This window comes from Mytilus trossulus, chromosome 3, assembly GCF_036588685.1.
Source record: "Mytilus trossulus isolate FHL-02 chromosome 3, PNRI_Mtr1.1.1.hap1, whole genome shotgun sequence".
Taxonomy (NCBI): domain Eukaryota; kingdom Metazoa; phylum Mollusca; class Bivalvia; order Mytilida; family Mytilidae; genus Mytilus; species Mytilus trossulus.
In genome coordinates, this window is record NC_086375.1 from 7,869,028 (window position 1) to 7,894,129 (window position 25,102).

The window sequence follows — 25,102 nt, forward strand, 5'->3', positions numbered from 1 at the left end:
ATTTCATTCCTATTCTATTTATCCATTAATATCTGATTATCAATAGAAAACCAAAAAGGAAGTAATTTATCCGGAAATCAAACGGAAAAATTGAAATGTTGCAAACTCGACGCCTGCTTACCACCAAAACTTTTCGTATTATCCTACCACTATAAACATGCTGTTCTATATGTATTATTGGTTAAATATGAAATCATTGTTGAATTTAGTGTTTAATATTAATTTCTTTTATTTTGTTGTTTTTTATGTTTGGAGTAAATAATTCATGCATACAACACTTTGATATTATCAGACGTCAATGAGACAAGCTGGAAGAAGAGTCTAAGCTTAAGGAGCAAAATATTACAAGAGCGAGCCTAAATGGTAATGATGTCGACTTGCATTAATTCAATATGGCACAACTTAACAACATTGCGGTGAATTTGTTTTACCGGTATTTTTTATAATAACATCTCAGCATTCACAAAACACCCACGAAATCAATTTACTTTTCCCTCAAATTTGAATCTGAAAAAGATACGATTATTCCACAATTTTGTTTACCTATATTTCTGTTTCGATTTGAATTTAAACTGATATATAAAAATTCGCATAAATCCATAAATCTATTTAAAGAAAAGCTTGAACCTTAATGTACGGTATGTAAACATATGACATGTGTATCTATTCATAAGAGTCTGTTATTCAATCCTTAGTCTTGATATGCTATGTTTTATGTGCTTTTTTAGTCTTGAAAGCCTTTGTCAAAAAGCTACGATCCAAAATGTTCTACAACTCAAAGGTGATATCGAATCATTAGTATAAACTCTTGATGATCCTAGTATAGGGATTGTGACTAAAGTAACTCATGCGAAAAAGTCTAAAAAAATCGAACGGAAACCTACTTTAACATGTTTACAACACAAATAATTAAGAGTGTGATTAGGTTTCTCTAAAAATGAAAATATGAGTACACAATGTCAGGAAAATGAACTCATCATAGATACCAGGATTAACATTTAGTACGGCATCGGGATCGTCTTTTAATAGAAACTCACCATATCTGGTTAGATGAACAAGATCAACAATACAACCGAACTCTAATGTAAATTCAAAAAAGATGGAGCAAATAAAATCTGACATAATCAAACGCTCGACTATGTTAAACAAAGAAATGAATGACAAACAGCACTCTTCAATAGTCAACACAAAACTTACTTACAGTTTGACTGTTTTGATCTGATTGATATACTAAAGTTTGAATCAATGTGTTGACATAATATCCATTGTATATAGATATAGGAAGATGTGGTGTGAGTGCCAATGAGACAACTCTCCATCCAAATAACAATTTAAAAATTAAACCATTATAGGTTAAAGTACGGCCTTCAACACGGAGCCTTGGCTCACACCGAACAACAAGCTATAAAGGGCCCCAAAATTACTAGTGTAAAACCATTCAAACGGGAAAACCAACGGTCTAATCTATATAAACAAAACGAGAAACGAGAAACACGTATATATTACATAAACAAACGACAATTGTATGGTCATTTTTAACTAATTATACCGTAATTGTGCTAAAAGCTGAAAACAATAACATTCCTATACAGTTGCTTTTATGTAAATAGTTAACAAAGGTACCAGGATTATAATTTAGTACGCCAGACGCGCTTTTCGTCTACATAAGACTCATCAGTGACGCTCATATCAACATATTTATAAAGCCAAACAAGTACAAAATTGAAGAGCATTGAGGATCCAAAATTCCAAAAAGTAACAGATGGTGTTCCCACCAAGGAGAAATTTATATACATATAGATACACATAGGATATCAAGGGCGACAATAGGGCTCTCGAGCCACGTTTAGTTCGGCCATATTGGATAGGGGGAATAATTTTTTTCAAAGAGGTGGAAATAGTATGAAAGTATGGGAAATCCTATGGATGTTTTTAAGCAACTGCTCTGTTTTAATGATGTTTTCCCGTATTTTTCACACCGTAATTTTTACATCCAACTTATAAATCTGCCCCCTATCCAATATGGCCGAACTAACCGTGAAGAGCCCTATTTAAGTCAGACATATTTCCGTTACAGTAAACATGATATTTTACCAACCGTTACTTGGTAAAGCGTGTGAACCGACTGTTTAAAGAGTATACAGAGGAAAGAAGAAGATCATCAGATGATAACATAGGAAAACCTGATTTGTGAAAAGGAAACAAACTGTGTTACAAGTGTCAGAACGGAAACCATACACAAGCTACATATATTAATCAGTTGAAAGTCATCCAAAACTATGAATAATGACGAAGGATACAGAAATATGTTGTTGGTGAACAATACCTCCATTAAAGTTTGATATCATTATAGCTATTTCATCAATACAAAGCTTTCAATATGGATATATAAACCAATTATTTAAGGTGTGTATTTTCAGCACGTCGTTTTTTTTCTTTCTTAATTTGTTCCACGTAACAGCATGGCATGTTTAAAAAGGGTTATCAAAACATGCATTCTTTTGTACACATTTTGTATGGAATAGCAAATGTTATATTTTGTCTAATGCTTAGTTGGTTTCAGTGTGTGTTACATTTTAATGTTGTATTTCTGTTGTGTCGTTGTTCTCTTATACTTGATGTGTTCCCCTCAGTTTTAGTTTGTAACCCGGATTTGTAATTTTTCTATCGATTTATAAGTTTTAAACAGCGGTATACTACTGTTGCCTTTATTGAAGAAATACGGTAAACTTTATTCTTGTTCCTGTAGTGATTACTTACAAAAAAACTTGATTCGAACATGACTTACTTGACAAGATCTTTACCAAATTTAAAAACATGTACATTAAAAAATAAAAAGTTTTAGAAATAACAGAGACTGTATATTGTTTTCTTACTGTTCATGGCCTGTTTTTGAGGAAATGAAATATAATATTATCAAAGTTCAATTATATCAAATCAAAAACTAAAATGATAAAAATAGACAAGTTATTATGTACACATATACCATAAGGAAGCATTGTCACGGATATTTCCTTTTTCGTTCATTTCTATTTAATGTTAAATGAGAATATATGTTGGCAAATCACATAAAGCACACAGACTTTATTACACTGATTTTTATTCTTAGATTTTAAACACACTTCTAGATGTCAAAAGTATATCACCATTTGAAAACTCTGTTTCGTATAAAAATCACATTTTAATAACAATATACTCATAATTGAAACTTTGAAAGAAATACTGTTCAAAAGAGGGGCTAAAGATACCAGAGGGATTTTCAAATTCACAGATCAAAATCAACATGACAATGCAATTACTAAAAAAATAAAAGAAAAACAGATAATAAATAGTACACACGTAGTTCAAGCTACGATTTTTTTTTATGTCATGCCTAATCAACATAACATAGATAACTAATCAACACGAAACCAACTAAAACTTTAGGTAATTTCAGATGTTTCGGAAGTGTTAGTAGATCCTGCTCAAGATGTGACACCCGTCGTATACAACTGGTTATGACGTACCATGATTTAGTGGTATTACACCTGAAAAGGGATCGGAACTGTAGTAACGGCATAAGGAATAAATCCGATATCATCTGTGAAACGGATACTTTATAACGATCAATCAATTCGTGATGGCGTCCGTAAATTTCACGAAGAGATGATTTCAACTGCATTATTTGGAACTCTTACTTTCATAGCTTCCTAGAGAGCATCAACTCTCTATCAAGGAAATCATGATAATAAATATAAGCCCGTGAATATCGTATCAATTGTTAGATATATACTACGTATGCATGCACTGAATGAATGGTGCTACATAAACATGTCATAAATCGGAATCTGAAATCATCTCTTTTTGTCGTAAATTTTTGTTTTCAACCGATCCTTATTTTCAATTTCTATATGTAAATCAAGATATGAGGCACACTCAACTATTATGAGTTTTTGTACGAAAAATTCATATTGCGTTATAAAAAAATGCACTTTATTTCAATACTAGTATTTGTAAATATGTTTATACATAATGAATCTTGATAGTAATGACATTTCGTAAAGGTTTTTAATAGAAATCATAAAAATTTTACCATTTATAAGTTTAACAGGAAAAGTTTCATCAAAATCGGAACTTGATAAGTGTTTGGCAATGTTGAAAAAAATATATTAAGGGGAACTTCCGAGATGGGGAAACATTTATAACTATAAATATATATTTATTAAAATTTTGTCGCGAATGTATACTGAAATCAATTTAAAGAATATAATAAACAGTATTCAATAAATATTCATGTCGTACGAATTAAACCTAGGAACTATCAAGTTTAAACACAATTTTCTACTGAGGAAAATGCATATACTTAGTCAAGAATATAACAGAAAGTATCTATTCGTTTGATGTGTTTGAGCTTTTGATTTTTGTAATTTCAGTTTAGAATTGTCCTCGTAAATCGTTATTTTTTACATTTTACTTTTTCATTATTTTATTTAAAGAAGCTCAACTGTAACCTGATCCTTCATTGTCCTTAAAATATATGTGTTACTCTTTTCCAGGAAAATTGGACATTTGATTCGATATATCAACGTCAGATTTTATTCATATCAACATTAATAAAAAGAAGGCCCGCCATAACCAACTACAACATTGTTTTATGACGGTCCTTTGTCATTTCTGTGTTATACAAACAGTCTGAAATCTGTTTAAAGGATAAACTATTCAACAAGATGGCTTCTATTTCTCCAGAGGAAGAAAACTATGTTAGGATGAGTTTATTGCTGACAGGGATTTCTCCACGTGCAGCTAGAGTCTTATTTGATCGTGAATTCCATCCATCATGTTTGGACTCTTCTTTAAAAAAGGCATACAAAACACTGTTTGACTTGAAAAAGAAACATGTTATAAATGCAGCTCAGTGGAATCTTCTGTTCACTCGTTTTCCTGGTAAGTTCAAAGCCTTGTTATTAATTTGCTACCTAAGTTGAAATCTGTATATTAACCAGATCCTGAGTTAATTTAATTTTTGTTTACTGAAATGTTGTTTCTAAATTATCATACAAAATGGAATTAGATCTTTTTACATGTCTCACTGTATGATATGCCAGTCACAGTGAAATATTTTCTTTTTGATCTAAAGTGCACAAAGGGCCATGTGACCTGTTGCAATCACTTTTTGTCTGTCAACCGTTTGGGTGTACCATGTGTGTCTTTCATCTATCATCTGTCTGTTGACCATTTATTTTTTTCAAAATTTTCTTTCAAAATGTTTAAACTGATTGCTAGCGAAATGTGTCTCCACTTCATCTTAGTTCTATTAAAAACAAGAAGCGAAAGATACAAAAAGGAAATTCAAAATAAATTCGAAAATGAAAAGACTAACAAACAAAGAACATCGTTAATGTAATTGATTTTCAGTTGATCAACCAACAAACCAACATAGCTATTAGTGCATGCTTAGATATCTAGCAGCTGCCAAACAGCGGTTTCGGGTAATATCTAACAGTTCAAGTAAGAAAAGAAAACAGTGGAAACAGTGATAACCATAACATTCCCTGTAAATTTCTGAAATATATAAAACGATAGACAAACGAGCTTTGTGTTAAGGTACGTGTTGTGAAAACATGACATATTATGTGTGATTTATACAAGGGAAAACATCATACTGTGATTGAAATTGAATTGAATGGTAGTAAAGTGAAATAAAAAACGATAGGAAAGTTGTTAGGGGTGCTTTCAGAAGTATAAAAAAACTAAAACCGATCACTGTATATTTTCTCTATTAACATATAATAGTAAATGTAGATTTCTTAAGCTTGATAAAAAATACTATTTTTGAGTTACCTTCCCTGAGGTAAATAACATAAAATGAAGCAAATATAATATATTCTTATAAAAATTCTAGTAATTGATAGGCTAAGATTGAGAATGACATACATGATACCCTTAAAAGTTGTTTTTTTCCACATAGTCTGAAACTTTTAGGACATATAGGAGACAAACAACACAATTTGGGTATCGATGGATGTGTCTTCTTTATACACCAATATTTAAAAACAGAAAGGAGTATTTGCTTGTGAACACGTATGGGACAGTCGTAAGGATAAACATCCCCATTAGACTGTCTGGTTTAGTTGCTGGGACAAGTGCTCGATATAAAATGAAACGAAACTGCAGATCGATTTCTCGATTTCTTTAATAACTTTCATCAATCTATAAAGTTCACATCTGAAGTTTCAAATGAGAAAATTGCGTTTCTCGATCACATCATAACTTTGGAAAACGGATTCCTAACAACCGACCTTCACACCAAAAAAATCTGATAAACACCAATTTATCTTTCCGAAGAGTTGTCACCCTAAACATTTTCCCCGTAGCATTCCGTACAGCCAAGCCAACAGGTTAAAACGGAATCAAAATTAAACTACCGTTTAAACGTCACGCACGCTGTTCCTACAACCTCTATAATTTAAAACAGAATCTTCGAAATTTCTTCCGCAAACAAAATAAAATGTTAACAAACACTAACCACTATATATAAAAACTTATTCAGTATATGTTTTTACTTTGTGTTCTTATAGCTCTTGGTCATATGCTTAGTCATATCTAGTATATTTGAGGATTAAAACAACAAGGCTATGAGAAAAAAAAACGGATGTCCAACGTTACATTTTTGACTGTTTTATCTCTTATGTATAGGGATCCTATTTCTAATTATCTGATCTTCCCGAAACTTAAAAGAATCAACCAAGTTTGTCAGTTCTTGGTTAAATTAAAGCCGTTCTTTCGTCGAATTTCGTTTGACTCGGTGGCTGCATATTAAGCTGGAATCAGAAAAATGTCAGATTACGTTTTTCGTTGACTTAACGGCTGAAAGGTATTTTTATAAGTAGACATAGCTAAAAATGTCTAACAAATTTGAGATAATTATAACATCTACCAAAAGAACAAACATTTGCCTCATTGTTCGTAAGTTCGAAAATTGTAGATTCTATAAAACCATCTCTACACGGTCGTTTTTCAAGCGGTAGCCATTTTGTCCAAGTTGCTATTTCATTTGTACAAGCAAATTTTGCGGGGTTTTTAACTGATATTTCAATAAGTAATTTAAAATTCACCAAAACAAAAGTTTGATACACGAAAAGAACATAAAGTCTAGATTTTTTTTATTAACTGCATGTTTGGGTCGTTCAGGAATAAAATGCTACGAACCATTTCACAATGGTAGCCATTTTGTCCATACGTCGAAAAATCCAAACAAACGCTTTTTTTCGACGTTACATGTACAAAATTTGTTCCATTGTATATTCCTGATACTTAAAACGAATCGCGTGGTGAAATTTAAAAACAAAATGCTGGTTGTCAAAACAAGAAAAAACATTTTGCGTGTTGTTTCAACTACTTGAAAACAGAAAAAAGACGGCCAAGACAAATACAATCCGGTTTGATGTTAGCTTTCATCCTGACCTGACAACTCTTTCATCTATTGTCCACAAACACTGGCATTTTATTGAAAATGATTCTTACTTAAAAGAGATTTTTCCATCACCTCCCGTCATGGCTTACCGCAGACCGCCCCCTCCCCCCCCCCCCCCCAAAAAAAAAAGATATTTTAGTAACATCCACAGTATATAAACAGGAAAAATCTGCAATATGAGATTATAAACCATGAGGAAGGGGCAATTGTAAGTGCTGCAGATTCGCCAACATCGAAACCAAATTCGTCAGCACAGTCACAAAGAAAAAAAATACAACATAGTTATAACAGTAAATTGCGAAATGTTTTTATGTTCTTACGTTTGAAACTTGCACGTTGCAATATCTTGGTGAAACAGAAACATCATTTAACATCCGACTAAACAATCATCGTTCATTTAATACAATAGAAAGAAACTGTCCAATGAAAAGACATCTTTGAAGGGCAGGTCATGATTTTTAAAACGTCACATTTCAAATCAATGAGAAAAAACAAAATTGGTATACACAAGGAAGACAAAAGAGAAAGAGAGATTTTGGATGCACCAGTTACGAACATATAGTATTGAAGTTGATGGACTCAATGAGAGAGACGAAAAAAGATTAAAAAATAATCAAAACAATAATCTTGAATTTATACAAATTAATTTACAGAAATTCATACAATTTATCGAACATCAATAAATATGTTAAACTTTTACTCAAATTTTTATTTTAGTTCAAGCTACGATTTTTTGTATGTAATGCCTAGAAAATCAACCTAACGATGTTAAGAGTAGATCTGATTCGTAACTTCCTCCCCAAATGGGACTGGAACCTATACTTTGTATTTCTTACATTTACGACAACACCGCCTAGTATTGCGCAGAGACATATCCCCTCATCTAACTCTAGCTAAAGGAAATAAGCTTTCGTCTCGGGAGGTGTTATCTTCTCGTTGGAATTAAACAAGAATTTCTGATACACTACACGATCACTGCAAATGAATATGTATATGTCTTCCCGCCAGGATTCGAACTCATGCTACTGGGATATCGTGACACCACATCGCCTGCACTGTATCTGCAGCGCTTTACCGCTCGACCACCTTGACTTCCCTACAATAAAGCTTTTGGTGGCCGGGTGTTTCCTTTCCTTCAGTTTTTATCTAGCGTCGTAAAATAGTACATAATACATAAGGCATGAAGATGAAATTGTCACAGATCAGCTTAACTATCTATTGTAAAGGATCCTACAAAATAATGCAAGATACAGTCACAGAAATAATTATAATCATAGATCCGAAGTAGTCGAGAGGTCTAGCGCGTCCAGAATAGTGCAATGCAATTTGGTGCCACGATATCGTAGTAGCATGATTTGAATCCCGGCGAGGGAAGAACAAAATATTTCCTAACGCAAATTTACACATCTAACATTGTTTGTTGATGTTAAGACGAATTATATATACAGAATATATTGTCAGCTTATATCACAATCACTGCAGGTGATCCGATGGATAACATTTGTTGAAGAGTCGTCACTGTTTCTGACGTACTTAATATAATTATTTCTGTGACTGCATCTTACATTAATTTGTAGGATCCTTTTCAATAGATAATTCAGCTGATCTGTTACAATTCCATCTGCCTGCCTTGTATATAATGTACTGTGCTACGACTCTAGATTAAAACTGACGAGGAAAGGTAACACCAAGCCTCAGAAAGCTCTTTTAATAAGAGCCAAGGTAGTCGAGTGGTTTAGCGAGGCGGGCATAGTGCAATGCGATTTGGTGCCACAATATCTCAGTTACATAAGTTCGAATCCCGGCGAGGGAAGAACAAAAAACTGCTATATAAATATATATATGTATAGTGTTTTAAATTTTGCATTTACTAGATCGACATCAAATGTTCTGTCCAGGCATCACAATTTGACAAAAGCATTTTAAAAGTCTGTTTTAGCTTCATAATGATAAAAAAATTTGTCAAACTACTTGGAGATATTATTCATCGTTTTGGTTTTTAACAATTCACAAATGACCTAGCAAATTTTCAATGGGAACGTTGAAACATTAATGTGAACCCAAACTATGCCCCTATAAGTATTGGTATTACAGTAAGTTCTTATGAACATTCTAGCTATTTGCTTTTACTGTTTTTACTTTTATAGTGTTTTTTTTTTTTTTAGATGTTCCAGATTCTAGAACATTCGATGTGACTTTGATGATACTTTTACTCAGGCACTTGACTCCAATGACCCCTCCACTTTGTGGATTTGACCGTTTACCCTCTGCAATGGAAACAACATCAGCTGCAGATTTAACCAGGATCAAACACTACAGGAATCACCTGGCTCATCTTGTTGATGGCAAACTAGACACAGGGTTCTTTAATACGGCTTGGAATGATATAACTTGTGTATGTATATATATGAACGTCAATTTCCCTGTTGGAAAGATATCTTTATTTAAAATACAGGAAATCGAATTCAAATTCATTTTATGAAATTAATCTATGGAAAATATGTATTTTAAAGCATTTTCTAGAGAACTGAATATCGAATACCAAAACACTAACTGGTGGAGGAAGCTGGAGTGCCTTGTTTTCTCCGGGCACTAAGGCTTCCCCCACCAATAAAAACTGGCCGCAACGAAATAGCCTTAATGCGGTGCTTGAAAGTGGCGTTAAAACACCAAAATTAAATTAAAGAAAATGACGGGCAAAACGTGGTTTTATGTCAAGGTAAACCTTCCACTGGTACAACAGTTATTTGCTATATGTCTTGTAATGGCATTTTTTGTTGAAGAAATATATGAAATGAAAACTGAAATTGTAAAAGAGGGACGAAAGATACCAAAGGGACAGTCAAACTCGTAAATCTAAAACAAACTGACAACGCCATGGCTAAAAATGAAAAAGACAAACAGAAAAACAATAGTACACATGACACAACATAGAAAACTAAAGAATAAACAACACGAACCCCACCAAAAACTAGAGGTGATCTCAGGTGCTCCGGAAGGGTAAGCAGATCCTGCTCCACATGCGGCACCCGTCGTGTTGCTTATGTGATTACAAATCCGGTAAATAGTCTAATTCGGTAGGTCAAATTCATGAAAGGGAAGGGGATTGTAGTTACGACGTAAGGAACATATCCGATATCATTTGTGAAACGGTTATTCCATAACGGTCAACCAACTCGTGATGGCGTCCGTAAAGTTTACGAAGGGATGATTTCAACTTCACCATTTGGAACTCTTGGTTTAATAGCTTCCTTGTGAGCAGTAACCCTCTATCAAGAAAATCATGATAGGAAATGCAAGCACGGGAATATCGTATCAATTGGGAGATATATACCCCGTATGCAGGTGCTGCTGGAATGTTGCTACTTAGAAATGGAAAGTTCACAATTGGAAAGCTGAAATCATCTCTTTTGTCGTAAAGTTTTGTCTTCAACCGACCCTCATTGTCAATTTCTAGATGTAAGTCAAGATATGAAACCGACTTAACTGTATCTGTAGTATCCTTTATCTCCAATTCGATGGGATAGATGCGATCCACATAGTCACCAAATTTTGAATTGTTTAGTGAAAGAACGTCATCTATATAGCGGAAAGTAGAGTTAAAGGATATTGCTAACTTCTTATCTTTCTTCCTAAGAAGTTCCTGCATGAAGTCAGCCTCATAATAATAAAGAAACAAGTCAGCAAGTAGAGGGGCACAGTTTGTTCCCATTGGGATGTCGACAGTCTGTTGAAAAACACGTCCTCCGAACGTAACAAATATGTTGTCAATCAAGAAATCAAGCATCTTGATAATATCGGTTTCAGAGAATTTTTTGTTTGAATCAGAATGATTCTTTACAAAGTATGATTTATCCCTCCCCAAGACAAAATACTTGTATCTACGTTGGCCATTCTTTTTTATGAAGCAAAGTAATACCAACTCCTTTAATTTGTCTTTTAGTTTGGAATGTGGAATACTTGTGTAAAGAGTAGAAAAGTCAAATGTTTTAATACTGTTACAAGATGAAAGAGAGTTAGATTGTATGTACTCTAAAAGATCTTTGGAATTTTTAAGTATCCACATCTGATTCACGCCACCTCTAGAATAGGCAGTTTCACAATAACTTTGAAGCCCGTCTTTGATTGCTGATAAAATGGATGTTAATAATTTAGAAAATAAATTCATGTAACATACGCCATGAAAATATCATAAAAATCACTTATTCTAATTTGACCAAGATAACATAATAGTTGTTGTCTGCTATCGTTTTTAAACACCTGTTTACTGGACATATAATGGTATACCATTATGAGTCCGTCTGTCTGTCTCAATGTCTATCATCAACATGTTGGACAGTTACTCAAAAACCCTTTCACCAATTTTTATGAAACTTGGTGAATTGTTTATATCTATTGACATTAGCTCACTTTCGGTTTTTATAAATTTAAGATTTTGTACATATCCGAGTTATTTGAATTTATTCATAAAACAATAAGTGTTGTCAAATCGTAGAGTTTTGCTCAACCGTTTACTCAGATAATCGTTTGACCGATTAATCGGTAAACCGGTAGTTTTAGTTGATGTTTGAAGGCCTTATCTATAGTTCCCTTCAAATGTATGCTACTTTTTATAATACGATGAAAAGAAGTTTATCATTTGGCATTATATTAAGGCTTGTCTATGAGTATTCTTGGCGATGTTTGACTTTAAGTAATCCAATACTCCGTGCCTGCTATGGTGTTTTTAATAATTCAGATCGAAAAATGAATGAAACCTTCTTGATCTCGATGAATTGACAATGTCTGAAACCGATGATACTTTAATTTTTGGTTGATGTCCCAGAAAAGAATGTGGAAGGTTTCAATTTGAAATGAGTAAGCCTGTTACTCGTACCATCAAATATAGTATAATACATTAATTACATTCGCGTTGATTTGCATTTCACAATTTCTGAGTTTGAATTTCATTTTGAATTATGACATAGCCTTGCACGATCGAGGTTGAACATTCAGATGTAGGTCTACTCAATATTAGATAAAACATAAAATGGTGAAGTAAATCGTGATTATAGCTCTTCATCTTTTATAAAAGCTTTGGATTTCAAATATTTTGGCCACGAGCATCACTGAAGAGACATGTATTGTCGAAATGCGCATCTGGTGCAGGAAAATTGGTACTGTTTACGTTATTACTACCATTGGGTCGATGCCTCTGCTGGTGGACTGTTAGTCCCCGAGGGTATCACCAGCCCAGTAGCCAGTACTTCGGTACTGGCATGAAAATACGGATTTTTTGTGTTATTAAAATTTACTGTAACAAAATGTTATAAATTATTATAAATTAAAGAATATATCTCCCTCATGCAAAGCTCTGATTCCTTTCACGGATTTGGCTATACTTTTTGGACCTTTTGGATTATAGCTCTTCATCTTTTATATAAACTTTGGATTTCAATTTTTTTTACCAAGCATCATTGACGAGACAGGTATTGTCGAAATGCGCATCTGGTGCAGGAAAATGGGTACTGTTAGTTTTATTAAGAGGATCACTGAGTTAAATTACTGTTAAATTAAACTCGTAAGTGTTCCGCGGAACTCAGTGTCTCGCCTACTTTTGCTTTGATCGCAGACTCAAAAATGAGGAAATGAATAAAATAAAATTTTCCTCTTGATATTATCTTTTGATTGTAAGAAGCTTCTGTTCAAGCTTGGTAAAGATCCGGGATAGTTTATGAATCTAACAAATGTTCATAAAAAATTTACTGCAGACTGTATGTAATGTCCATTTAATAAGTAAAATACAGATAAAGAGGTACACAGTTTTAATTAAACTTCCTTCCAGATACTAACTTTTGATCATAAACAAGCTTCTGTCTAATTTTGGTACAAATCCAGGATAGTTTAAGAAAGTTATTCAAATTCACAGAGTGAATATTTGTGGACGACGACGACAGCTATTTTTTTAATCTAATTTTTTTTATCTGTCAAATAAATAACCACAACGATAATATTTGAATAGAACAAAATTATTAATTATTTTAATACACATTTATATCAAATCAAATGAAATTGAAAAAAAATAGTTTGGTTAACGGGTTAGCGTTATCATGTACATCTTTTGTATAGTCATTTTATAAAATTTACTGTTTGCAAAAGTATAAATTATTCCAAATAATAGGGATGTTCTGGTAACTAACACTAAAACCCTTGCCATTTTTGGCACAACATTTTTTGATCTTTTGGTCCTCGATGCTGTTCAACTTTGTACTTGTTTTGGCTTTCAAACTTTTGTATCTGGGCGTCACTAGTAGGTCTTGTGTGGACAAATTGCACTTCTGTCGTATTAAAATTTTGAACTTGTTACTTTTTGTTGGCTGTTGTTCGTGTGATTCGTTGTCAATTGTGTTCTCCAATTTATTTATACTGTAGTCCTTTTTTGTTATTTTGATGTTATATTTCACACATGGCCATAAAAGTGCGAGGTTTGGAATGCCACAAAACCAGGTTCAACCCACCATATTTTCCTTTAAAAATGCCCTGTACCAAGTCAGGCCATTGTTATATTATAGTTCGTGTCTGTGTGTATTACATTATAACGTTGTGTCGTTGGTTTTTTCTTATTTTTTAGTGTAAATTCACATTGCGATAAGACGTGTCCCGGTACTTGTTATCCCAAATTCATGTATTTGGTTTTGATGATATATATATGAGTTCTTTTTTTGTGTTATTGGTGTTGTTATGTACACTTTTTAGGCGTTTATATAATTTATTTTATTGTGTACATGTATCGTTACTTGTAACGATCCAGCGCCCTCGTGGGAAAAATCGTTGACTATTATTCAGACGTTTTATATATATATATATATATTCATAAAATAAAATAGTAAGATAAGTTATCTTATCTTACTATTTTATTTTATGAATATATACATCTGCACATGTGAAATTTATTTTTTACGCCTATATATATATATATATATATATATGTTATATTTGTTATTCTCGTGGGATTTTGTCTATGCGTGTTACATTTTTAGTGTTATGTCGTTATTCTCCTCTTATATTAAATGTGTTTCCCTCGGTTTAAGTTTATTACCCCGATTTTGTTTTTTGTCCATGGATTTATGAGTTTTGAACAGCGGTATACTACTGTTGCCTTTATTTCGACATTCGGTCCTTCCCATGGTTAACCGATTAACCGTTGACATCACTACAAAAAAAGCATGTTTTCCAGTCTTCTGATCATAACTCAATAGCGTTTGAACAGTTTTCATGAAAATCTGCTAAATTGTTTATATATACTGACTTAAGTTCCCTTTTGATTTTTTTAAGATATTTATTTTAAATTTTTGGTGTATTTGGACTACATATTAAGGGGGATTTTTTTTCCAGTATTTCAGATAATAACTAAAGCACTAAATTACCAGTTATTATGAAACTTTGAAAATAAGCTCTCTTTATTTTTTTCTATTATTTCTGATATGACATTGTGGAGTTATTGAACTTGATTAGTTCAAAAATTGTAGAAACAATTCAGTTGGCGACAGGCGTATCATGCACCAATGGCGTAGCTTTTGATAAAATATAAATTAGAGATCATCAAGTGTATAATTTATACATTGTATAAATCATTGAATTCGATTGATAAGACAATATTCATGATATCAATTGAGGATGTTTTAGATACCATACGGCCTTCATCAATGGGCAACACTCATTCTGCAAAGTTAGCTATTAAAGGCCCCAAAATGGCTAATGTGAAACATTTTTAACAAGTTACCTTCTAATTTTTGTACAAAACATAGAATGATCGAAAAACAAATCTGACCTACAACAACAAACCACCAGTGAATTACAAACTCTTAACTTTGGACAGGCACATACAGCATGAGGTGGTTTTTAACTAGCCTGTTGGCACGAAACCTTCTCCCTAACCGTCGACAGAGGTGTAACAGTACACTAGAATAACAAACTATAAAAATTAGTTGAAAAGGGCTTAACTCATGAAATCGAAACATTTAGCAAAAACACAGACCAGACATGACAGCGTAGTTATATATCGACCTGACAGAACACATTAAGTGCAGATCTGAGAGTGCATACAGTTACTGACAGCTAGTTCAAGGCTAATAAAAACTAACAAAAGATCATGCATCTCTTTCCCATTATATTGTCATCAAGACCCTTGTAATATGATGCTTGTAGTAGTTTCATCTAAGACAGTTTGCAAATTTACTAAAATCTACATATTGTTTCTGTGATCTTCCTTGTTGTTTATGGATGGTTTCGAGTTGTTAAAATTTTGTAAATTAACTGTAATTGTGTTTTCCTAAATGTTGGTAAAATAAGTTTTAGATGTTCTTAGTTTTTTTTATGTTGCGAAGATGTTACTGTGCGCTTTAAAAAATGCAATGTTAGTTTTACATATTGCTTACTACATATTAGTCTGGTTAATCTTACCACATGTAAGTGTTGCTTATTCCAACAAGCTTATGCACATTAAGAAAAAAGCAAATCTTAAGAGAAATCCAAAGGCAGCAAGCCATAATTCACAATGTAAAATGAATGATTGATTAACCAGTGTGATCTTTTAATATACTAAGGATCATTTATTTTTTATGGTTTCAAATTCAATTTATTGGTTGGAGAAAAATTTGCAAGACTTATGGCTTCTTTATGTCCTGATGTGGCATTTTCTTGTATCAATTTTACAAAAAATTTGAATTTATCTAGGTATTTAATTGAGTATTACCCTTATGTATAAGTATAATCATAAAGCCAAAGTGCATGTACTTTAATCAAAAGCTACCTATACTTTGGATTCATTATTATTCGTTTGATACCAATTTTCGTTGGTTTCGTGGGTACAGGTGAACCACGAATTCAATGTTCAACAATAGCATATTTCCAATGGACTTTGTATACAGAGATCAGCAAAACCACGAAATGAAATATCCAAGTTTTCAGCATTCCACGAAAAATTATACCAACGAATTTAAATGAATCCACAGTAAAGTGATTGCTGTCTTTCAGATTTTTGATCATTCCCATTGATTATTGATTTTTTTTTTAATTAGAAAGAGTATCGCAAAACTACCCTTTGAACCTGCAATTTTTAATCAAGTTACTGTATTAAGATAAATAGAAATAAACTGGATTTTTTTTTACAGGCCATAGATAGATTAGGTGCACAGCAAATGAAGCAGGAGTGTGAACATCTGAAAACCAAACCACTGGATCAAACCAACCAAGAAATAATGATAGACATCAAACATTCCTTTAATGAAATCCGAGAGCTAAAAGAATCATTTGAAAGTTTGAAGATTTCACATACTAAGATGATAAAATCTCATGAATTACTTCAAGAACACCATGCAGAGGTAAAGCAATCCCATGAAATGTTACAGGAAGACTATACAGAAATAAAGAAATCCCATAAGACATTACAGAATGCCCATAGGAATGTTACAGACGAAATGGAAAAAATTAAGACTTCACAAAATGACATTGTGCCTTGGAATATAAGAGGTAAGAGATGAGCCGTCAAGGTAATGTTGATAATTTTGAATAGTCAGATTAGCACTTTATAATGATCTTAATTAATCTTGGTTGTAATTTTAATACCTTTGATTGAAAGAAATCAGCAGGGAAGTGAACTTGATAGCAAGAAATATCAGAGTTGAACACATGGATGTCAGACTGATTATTTTGAGGATCAATAATTGAAGGAATCTTTGTAAAAGATAAAATGAGAACGACATGCTGAAACAAAAGCAATAATACTTAAATACAAACTCAGTATACAAATACCAATGTAGGAAAATTATAGGCTGAGCAACACAAACCCCATGAAAAGCTTGGAGTGATCTCGGTTGCTCCTGAAGGGTATTCAGATCCTTGTACACATGTGAGACCAGTCGTGTTACTCCTATAATAATATGATTATATGTTATATCAAAGTGATTAGGCATCACGCAATAGCATAACATTAAAATATAAAATGAGCAAGATTAAGAATGACTTTAAACAAGGATTTAGAAGTGAAATAATTCACAAGTAAATACTATTCCCTCAATATTATACACACACATGTATATTTATATAGCAAGTGATAAGGCATCGCACAATAGAAGAACATCACAATATTAGCACGGCTGGTAATCTACACACGCAGAACATTTGGCTCTGCAATGAAAACCGTGTGAGGATCGTCCGGTTGTGCTTGAGTGGAGTTATTATCACCGCTTCAAATTTAAATTTTGAAATGGTTATATTAACAGACCTACAAGTTCAAATTTAGTTTTTTTTTCTCGGTCAATTGGTATAAATGTCGTTTAGGGCGTCGTGTATGCTGTTCGGTGTTGATAGACGTCTTTAAAATAAACCTAAAAACTACATGTTTTCATTATTTTATGCGTGAGGGGATTGGTTCTGATTGAGGACATCGTGAATGCGTGAGGGGACGTGAAATCTAATTTTTTTTCCAAACTATGAGTTGTTGAAAATTACCTAAATTTTGGTAAGATTGTTTATGAAACACATGTGTGTGCAACAAAAATGAAGAGAGAGAATTTCAAATGAAATATTGGGCGTATGACGTTTGTGCTAATTTTGAAATTTTTCATTTTTCAATTGCGTCGATCTTTTCTTTATATATATATACATAAACGTTTTAACCAATAAATTGTAAATCTGTCTCAAAATTTGCAGATTTGGGCAAATAACTAAACTTAGTTGCCCAAATCTTCCCCCAAAAGACTTGGTGGTTTATTGTAAAAATCAAAATATTTAAACAGACATCAACATTTGTGTTGTCACAATCATTTTTTTTCTCTCAAATAAACAGTAAAGGAGAGAAAACTATTTTGGTAAAAAAATATATAATGGGCTGATAGGGAAAATTTAAATTTTTACTGGAAACAAGAAAGCAAAAAAGTTTACACATCTTTTAAATTATTCTTCGTAAAATATATTATATTAAACCTATCTTCCAAAATTTATTTCAAGCTTCTATCTAATATTTTATTTATGCACTCAAATGTGTTCATGAACAATCTCTACTAATTTTGTCAATTTTCAACAACTCAGCTTGTATATAAAGATATCATTTCACGCCCCCTCACGCATTCACGATGTCCTCAATCAGAACCAATCCCCTCACGCATAAAATAATGAAAACATGTTGTTTTAATGTTTATTGAGACGTCTATCAACACGACGCCCAAAACGACATTTATACCAATTGACCGAAAACAAAACTAAATTTGAACTTGTAGGTCTGTTAATATAACCATTTCAAAATTTAAATGTCACCTTTTTAACCAATTTCTCGAGGGCAACTAATTTTGTAGGTGTTAAACTCCACGTACAACCATAAAGGATACATCTATCTCTTCTTTAAAGTATTCACCACAGCATAGCATTCTCTGAATTTCAATATTTTGATCAGTTGAATAAGAAAATTACGATTTAGAAATGTACATACCTTTTGAAGCGGTGATAATAACTCCACTCAAGCACAATCGGAAGATCCTCTCACGGTTGTCTTTGCAGAACCAAATGTTCTGCGTGTGTAGATTACCAGCCGTGTTAGCACTTTATGATGTTATAGATCAATCTTGGTTGTAATCTTAATACCTATTTTGACTCTTTAAAATTAAGGATTCTTTCCTTAATTGAGGTAAATAAAATGGCCTTCTAAATACTTTTTATACGACCGCAAAATTTGAAAAAAATTTCGTCGTATATTGCTATCACGTTGGCCTCGTCGTCTGCGTCGTCGTCGGCGTCCGAATACTTTTAGTTTTCGCACTCTAACTTTAGTAAAAGTGAATAGAAATCTATGAAATTTTAACACAAGGTTTATGACCACAAAAGGAAGGTTGGTATTGATTTTGGGAGTTTTGGTCTCAACATTTTAGGAATTAGGGGCCAAAAAAGGGCCCAAATAAGCATTATTCTTTGTTTTCGCACAATAAATTTAGTTTAAGTAAATAGAAATCAGTTTATAACCATAAAAGGAAGGTTGGTATTGATTTTGGAAGTTTTGGTCCCAACCGTTTAGGAATAAGGGGCCCAAAGGGTCCAAAATTAAACTTTGTTTAATTTCATCAAAATTGAATAATTGGGTTTCTTTGATATGCCGAATCTAACTGTGTATGTAGATTCTTAACTTTTGGTGCCGTTTTCAAATTGGTCTACATTAAGGTCCAAAGGGTCCAAAATTAAACTTAGTTTGATTTTGACAAAAATTGAATCGGTTGGGTTCTTTGATATGCTGAATCTAAAAATGTACTTAGATTTTTGATTATGGGCCCAGTTTTCAAGTTGGTCCAAATCAGGATCAAAAATTATTATATTAAGTTTTGTGCAATAGCAAGTCTTTTCAATTGCACAGTATTGCACAATGGCAAGAAATATCTAATTGCACAATATTGTGAAATAACATTTTTTTTAAAAATTAGAGTTATCTTTCTTTGTCCAGAATAGTAAGCAAGAAATAACTAATTGCACAATATTGTGCAATAGCAAGATTTTTTTTAATTGGAGTTATCTTTCTTTGTCTTGAATCAACTTAAATCTTTGTTATATGCAATATACAATGTATATTCACTTTTTACTACCAACTGATAAATTAAAATAATCTTTACCATTCAGTGATAACAAGCAGTTTATTTACATCTTAATATTTTATGATGTATTTAAATGAGTAGTTATTGTTGCAAACTCCTTTAGAAATTTTAATTGAGATTAGTTTTGGAATAAGGGAAAGGGGGATGTGATGAAAAAAATTGGGTTCAATTTTTCTCATTTGAAATTTCATAAATAAAAAGTAAATTTCTTCAAACATTCTTTTGAGAGGATTAATATTCAACAGCATAGTGAATTGCTCTAAGAGAAAACAAAAATTTTAAGTTCATTAGAACACATTCATTCTGTGTCAGAAACCAATGCTGTGTCAACTATTTAATCACAATCCAAATTTAGAGCTGAATCCAGCTTGAATGTTGTGTCCATACTTGCCCCAACCGTTCAGGGTTCAACCTCTGCGGTCGTATAAAGCTACGCCCTGCAGAGCATCTGGTTGATCCCTAATATCACTGAAGGACATTAATTGTCGAAATCCGGATATAGTGTTAAACATTTAGCACCTCATGTTGTGGTTTACCATCTTTGCAGCAGGTTTATTGTTTTCTTCTTGGTATTAAATTAATATAGATCCATTTTGTTACAACTTGTGATCAATTTATTTGGCAATCCTCAATGGCAGCCAACATGGTTTAAGAACATCAGTTGTTCGACCAGTCAAATGCGTTTTGTTAAAATATTTTTGGAAAGTGTTTTTTGTGCTAATTTTAGCCATTGATCGTCATTGACACTGACGAAGGCTAAATATTTGTCAAAACTATTTAATAACAACGTAACTTCGTATAATATCTTATATTAGAACCGTTTCACAAATATTAAGACTTATATATTTTTTTCCCTTATCTGCACAGTATCGACTATTCTAGACGATCCAGTGCATAGTAATTTGCTGATTGGTACTTTTTATAGACTTCTATATATATGTAATACGTTAATCAGCTGGTTATTTATACAATGAAATGATAAACTATTGTATTCAGATATTTCCATGTCAGTTAAAATGAACTGTCCCTTAATTCATATTTCAGAAAGAATAAATGGTACACTTAAAGATTGGAAGGAAAATGATGATAAGATGTATATAAATACAAGAGCTGCCAAGTATGTACTCAACTGCATAAAGAAAAACAGTTGTGTAACTATAACAGCTAGTTCTGGTACAGGGAAGACAGCAACACTTAGACATGTGGCTTTACAAATGGCAAAAGAAGAGTTTGATGTCCTTCCGGTGACAGACCCAGTTGACATTGTGAAGTTTGGCAATCCTAAACAAAAAACATTGTTTGTTGTTGATGATTTATGTGGAAACTTTTCGCTTGACCAGAGTGACATAAAAAGTTGGGAACCAATCATGGAGGATATTAAAAAGACTCTTGATAAAAAACAAACAAAAATACTTGCAGCATGTCGGTTACAAGTGTTCCAAGATGAAAAGTTTGAATCATTATCAGTTTTCAAGTCATGTGTATGTAACATGTTATCAGAGAACATTTGCCTGTCGAAAACTGAAAAAAAAAATTTAGCTCAATTGTATCTCAATGCAAAAGCCTCAGAGATAAGTGCCTTTTATGATATTTATGACTGTTTTCCTCTATTATGTAAATTGTACCATGACAATCCTAAACTTATTATTTCAGATTTCTTTCAGAATCCATTTTCAATTTATGAAGCAGAGATTGATAAGCTTCTGAAGAAAGGGCATCACGCTAAAAACTGTGTTTTGGCTTTATGTGTCGTGTTTAACAACATGTTAAAGGAAGAAATGTTTACAGAAGAAGTGAATGAAGAAACTAGGGCTATTATTGAGAACACATGTGAGGCATGTAGATTAGACAGAGGAACTTCTAGACTTGTATTACAGGACGAACTTGACTCACTCACACATACATTCATAAAAAAAGAACGGAACATGTACAAGATAATACATGATAAAATATTTGACTTTCTTGCAAAGATCTATGGACAAAAGATAATATATTGCTTGATAAGGAATGCAGACATTGGTTTGATCAAGGAAAGATTTTTATTAGAAAAAAAGGCCGACATGGACCAGTTTATTACTATAATACCTACAAAGTATCATCAGATGTACATACAGAGAATGCTTGATGACTGGTCAAAAGGAAAATTACAAGATGTATTTAATAACATCAATATGAAGATACCTCTTTTCAGACAGAAATTGCTCTGCTTTTTAAAAACATTAGACAAATCTTACCAACGACACTTGGCACATATCTGTAATGATAGTAAAATTGAGAATGAAAATCGGGAATGTGTCAAAGAGACAACAACCCGACCTAATATTTTTGAAAAACGACCTAAAGGATTCAAAATTTTTAAAATTAATGACCATACCTACGATACATCTTTATTGCATTGTTGTTATTTAGGAGATATTTCTTTGGTCAAGTGGTGTTGTGATCATGGTGTTAATATAAACAGGTGTACAAACAATGGCCAGTCACCTATAATGATGGCATATGGTCATGGTCAGATAAAAATAGTAGAAATATTGTTAGACAGCGGCGCAGACTATAATAAACAAGACAAGAGGGGTCAGTCACTTATAATGATGGCATGTGGTCATGGTCAGATAGAAATAGTAAAGATGTTGTTAGACAGAGGAGCAGACTCTAATAAATGTAATGACGATGGTCAGTCACCTATAATGATGGCATGTGAACATGGTCATACAGATATAGTAAAGATGGTGTTAGACAGAGGAGCAGACTCTAATAAATGTAATGACGATGGTCAGTCACCTATAATGATGGCATGTGAACATGGTCATACAGATATAGTAAATATGTTGTTAGAAAGAGGAGCAGACTATAATAAATGTAACAAGAGAGGTCAGTCACCTATAGTGATGGCATGTGAACATGGTCATACAGATATAGTAAAGATGTTGTTAGACAGAGGAGCAGACTATAATACATGTGAAAATTGGGGTTATTCACCTGCAATGAAGGCTTGTGATTATGGTCGTACAGAAATATTAAAGATGCTGTTAGACAGAGGTGCTATCTGTAATGGAGATTGCAAATTTGAGCAGTTACCTTTAATAAGGGCTTGTGAACTTGGTCATACAGAAACAGTAAAAATGTTGTTAGACCGAGGTGCTAGCTGTAATAAATATGATTCTTATTATAAGACACCTGTTCTAAAGGCTTGTGAAAATGATCGTACAGAATTAGTGAAGATGTTGCTAGACAGAGGAGCAAACTGTAATAAATGTGGCTGGGGGAATTGGTCACCTGTAATGGAGGTTTGTGAAAATGGTAATACAGAAATAGTAAAGATGTTATTAGACGGAGGAGCAGACTTTGATCAGTGTGATACTGGTGGTAGGTCACCCATAATGATGGCATGTAAACGTGGTCATACAGATATAGTAAAGATGTTGTTAGACAGAGGAGCAGACTCTAATAAATGTAATGACGATGGTCAGTCACCTATAATGATGGCATGTGAACGTGGTCATAAAGATATAGTAAAGATGTTGTTAGAAAGAGGAACAGACTATAATAAATGTAACAAGAGAGGTCAGTCACCTGTAATGAAGGCTTGTAAATATGGTCATAAAGATATAGTAAAGATGTTGTTAGAAAGAGGAACAGACTTTAATAAATGTAACAAGAGAGGTCAGTCACCTGTAATGAAGGCTTGTAAATATGGTCATACGGAAATAGTAAAGATGTTATTAGACAGAGGAGCAGACTTTAAAAAATGTGACAATCGGGGTCAGTCAACTGTAATAACGGCTTGTGAACATGGTCATACAGATATAGTAAAAATGGTGTTAGACAGAGGAGCGGACTATAATAAATGTGATGACGATGGTCAGTCACCTATAATGATGGCATGTGAACGTGGTCTTAAAGATATAGTAAAGATGTTGTTAGAAAGAGGAGCAGACTATAATAAATGTGACAAGAGAGGTCAGTCACCTGTAATGAAGGCTTGTGAACATGGTCATAGTCAGATAGACATAATAAAGATGTTATCAGACAGAGGAATCGGATATCTTAGTGACGAGGTGATACAGGCTGGTGGACATGGTCACACAGAAATAGTAGAAATGTTGTTAGACAGAGGAGTAGACTATAATACATATGACAATAGGGGTCAGTCACCTATAATGACGGCTTGTATACATGGTCATACAGAAATAGTAAAGATGTTGTTAGACAGAGGAGCAGACTCTAATAAATGTAACAAGAGAGGTCAGTCACCTATAATGATGGCATGTGAACATGGTCATACAGATATAGTAAAGATGTTGTTAGAAAGAGGAGCAGACTATAATAAATGTAATGACGATGGTCAGTCACCTATAATGATGGCATGTGAACTTGGTCATACAGATATAGTAAATATGTTGTTAGACAGAGGAGCAGACTATAATAAATGTAACAAGAGAGGTCAGTCACCTATAATGATGGCATGTGAACATGGTCATACAGATATAGTAAATATGTTGTTAGACAGAGGAGCAGATTGTAATAAATGTGACTGGAGGGATAAGTGACCTGTAACGAAGGCTTATGAACATGGTCACACAGAACTAGTGAGTTTGCTGTTAGACAGAGATGCTAGGTGTAATGAATATGGCAAATTTGATCAGTCACCTGTAATTAAGGCTTGTGAACTTGGTATAGGAGAATTATTGCATTTATTAGAACTCACGTTTGAATGAAGTGTTTTGATTGGCTTATCTGAGGGTGTTAATTTACTCTATCACATGGCTGAGAGGGTAACAATTTTTTTGAATGTTACCCTCTCGTCCAGACCAATCAAAATTGACAATGTAAAGGACAGTGAATTGAATTTACATCAAGTGATTGAATTCAATGCTTAAGTTTTACGTTTTGGCGCAGATTTTATTATTAAAATGTCAAATTAAAAAATAAAACATCTTACTTAATTTTGTTGTTTTTTCTAATACCTGTAACGTTGTTATGTACGTGACGTCATACAAAATACTTTTAAAATAGAATTAATCTGTAACAGACA

General features: G+C 32.9%; 1 protein-coding gene across 1 annotated transcript in view; it reads left to right on the top strand.

Moving 5' to 3' along the window:
- Nucleotides 1–1,902: 1,902 nt before the first annotated feature.
- Nucleotides 1,903–25,102, top strand: part of LOC134709933 (uncharacterized) — a 29,450-nt gene continuing 6,250 nt past the window's right edge. The window contains exons 1-5 of the mRNA XM_063570056.1: nt 1,903–2,406; nt 4,536–4,923; nt 9,619–9,848; nt 16,606–16,963; nt 21,112–24,588. Of these exons, the coding sequence (XP_063426126.1) occupies nt 4,707–4,923; nt 9,619–9,848; nt 16,606–16,963; nt 21,112–24,588 (4,282 nt within the window). The 5' untranslated portion in view covers nt 1,903–2,406; nt 4,536–4,706. The remainder of the gene's footprint in view (nt 2,407–4,535; nt 4,924–9,618; nt 9,849–16,605; nt 16,964–21,111; nt 24,589–25,102) is intronic.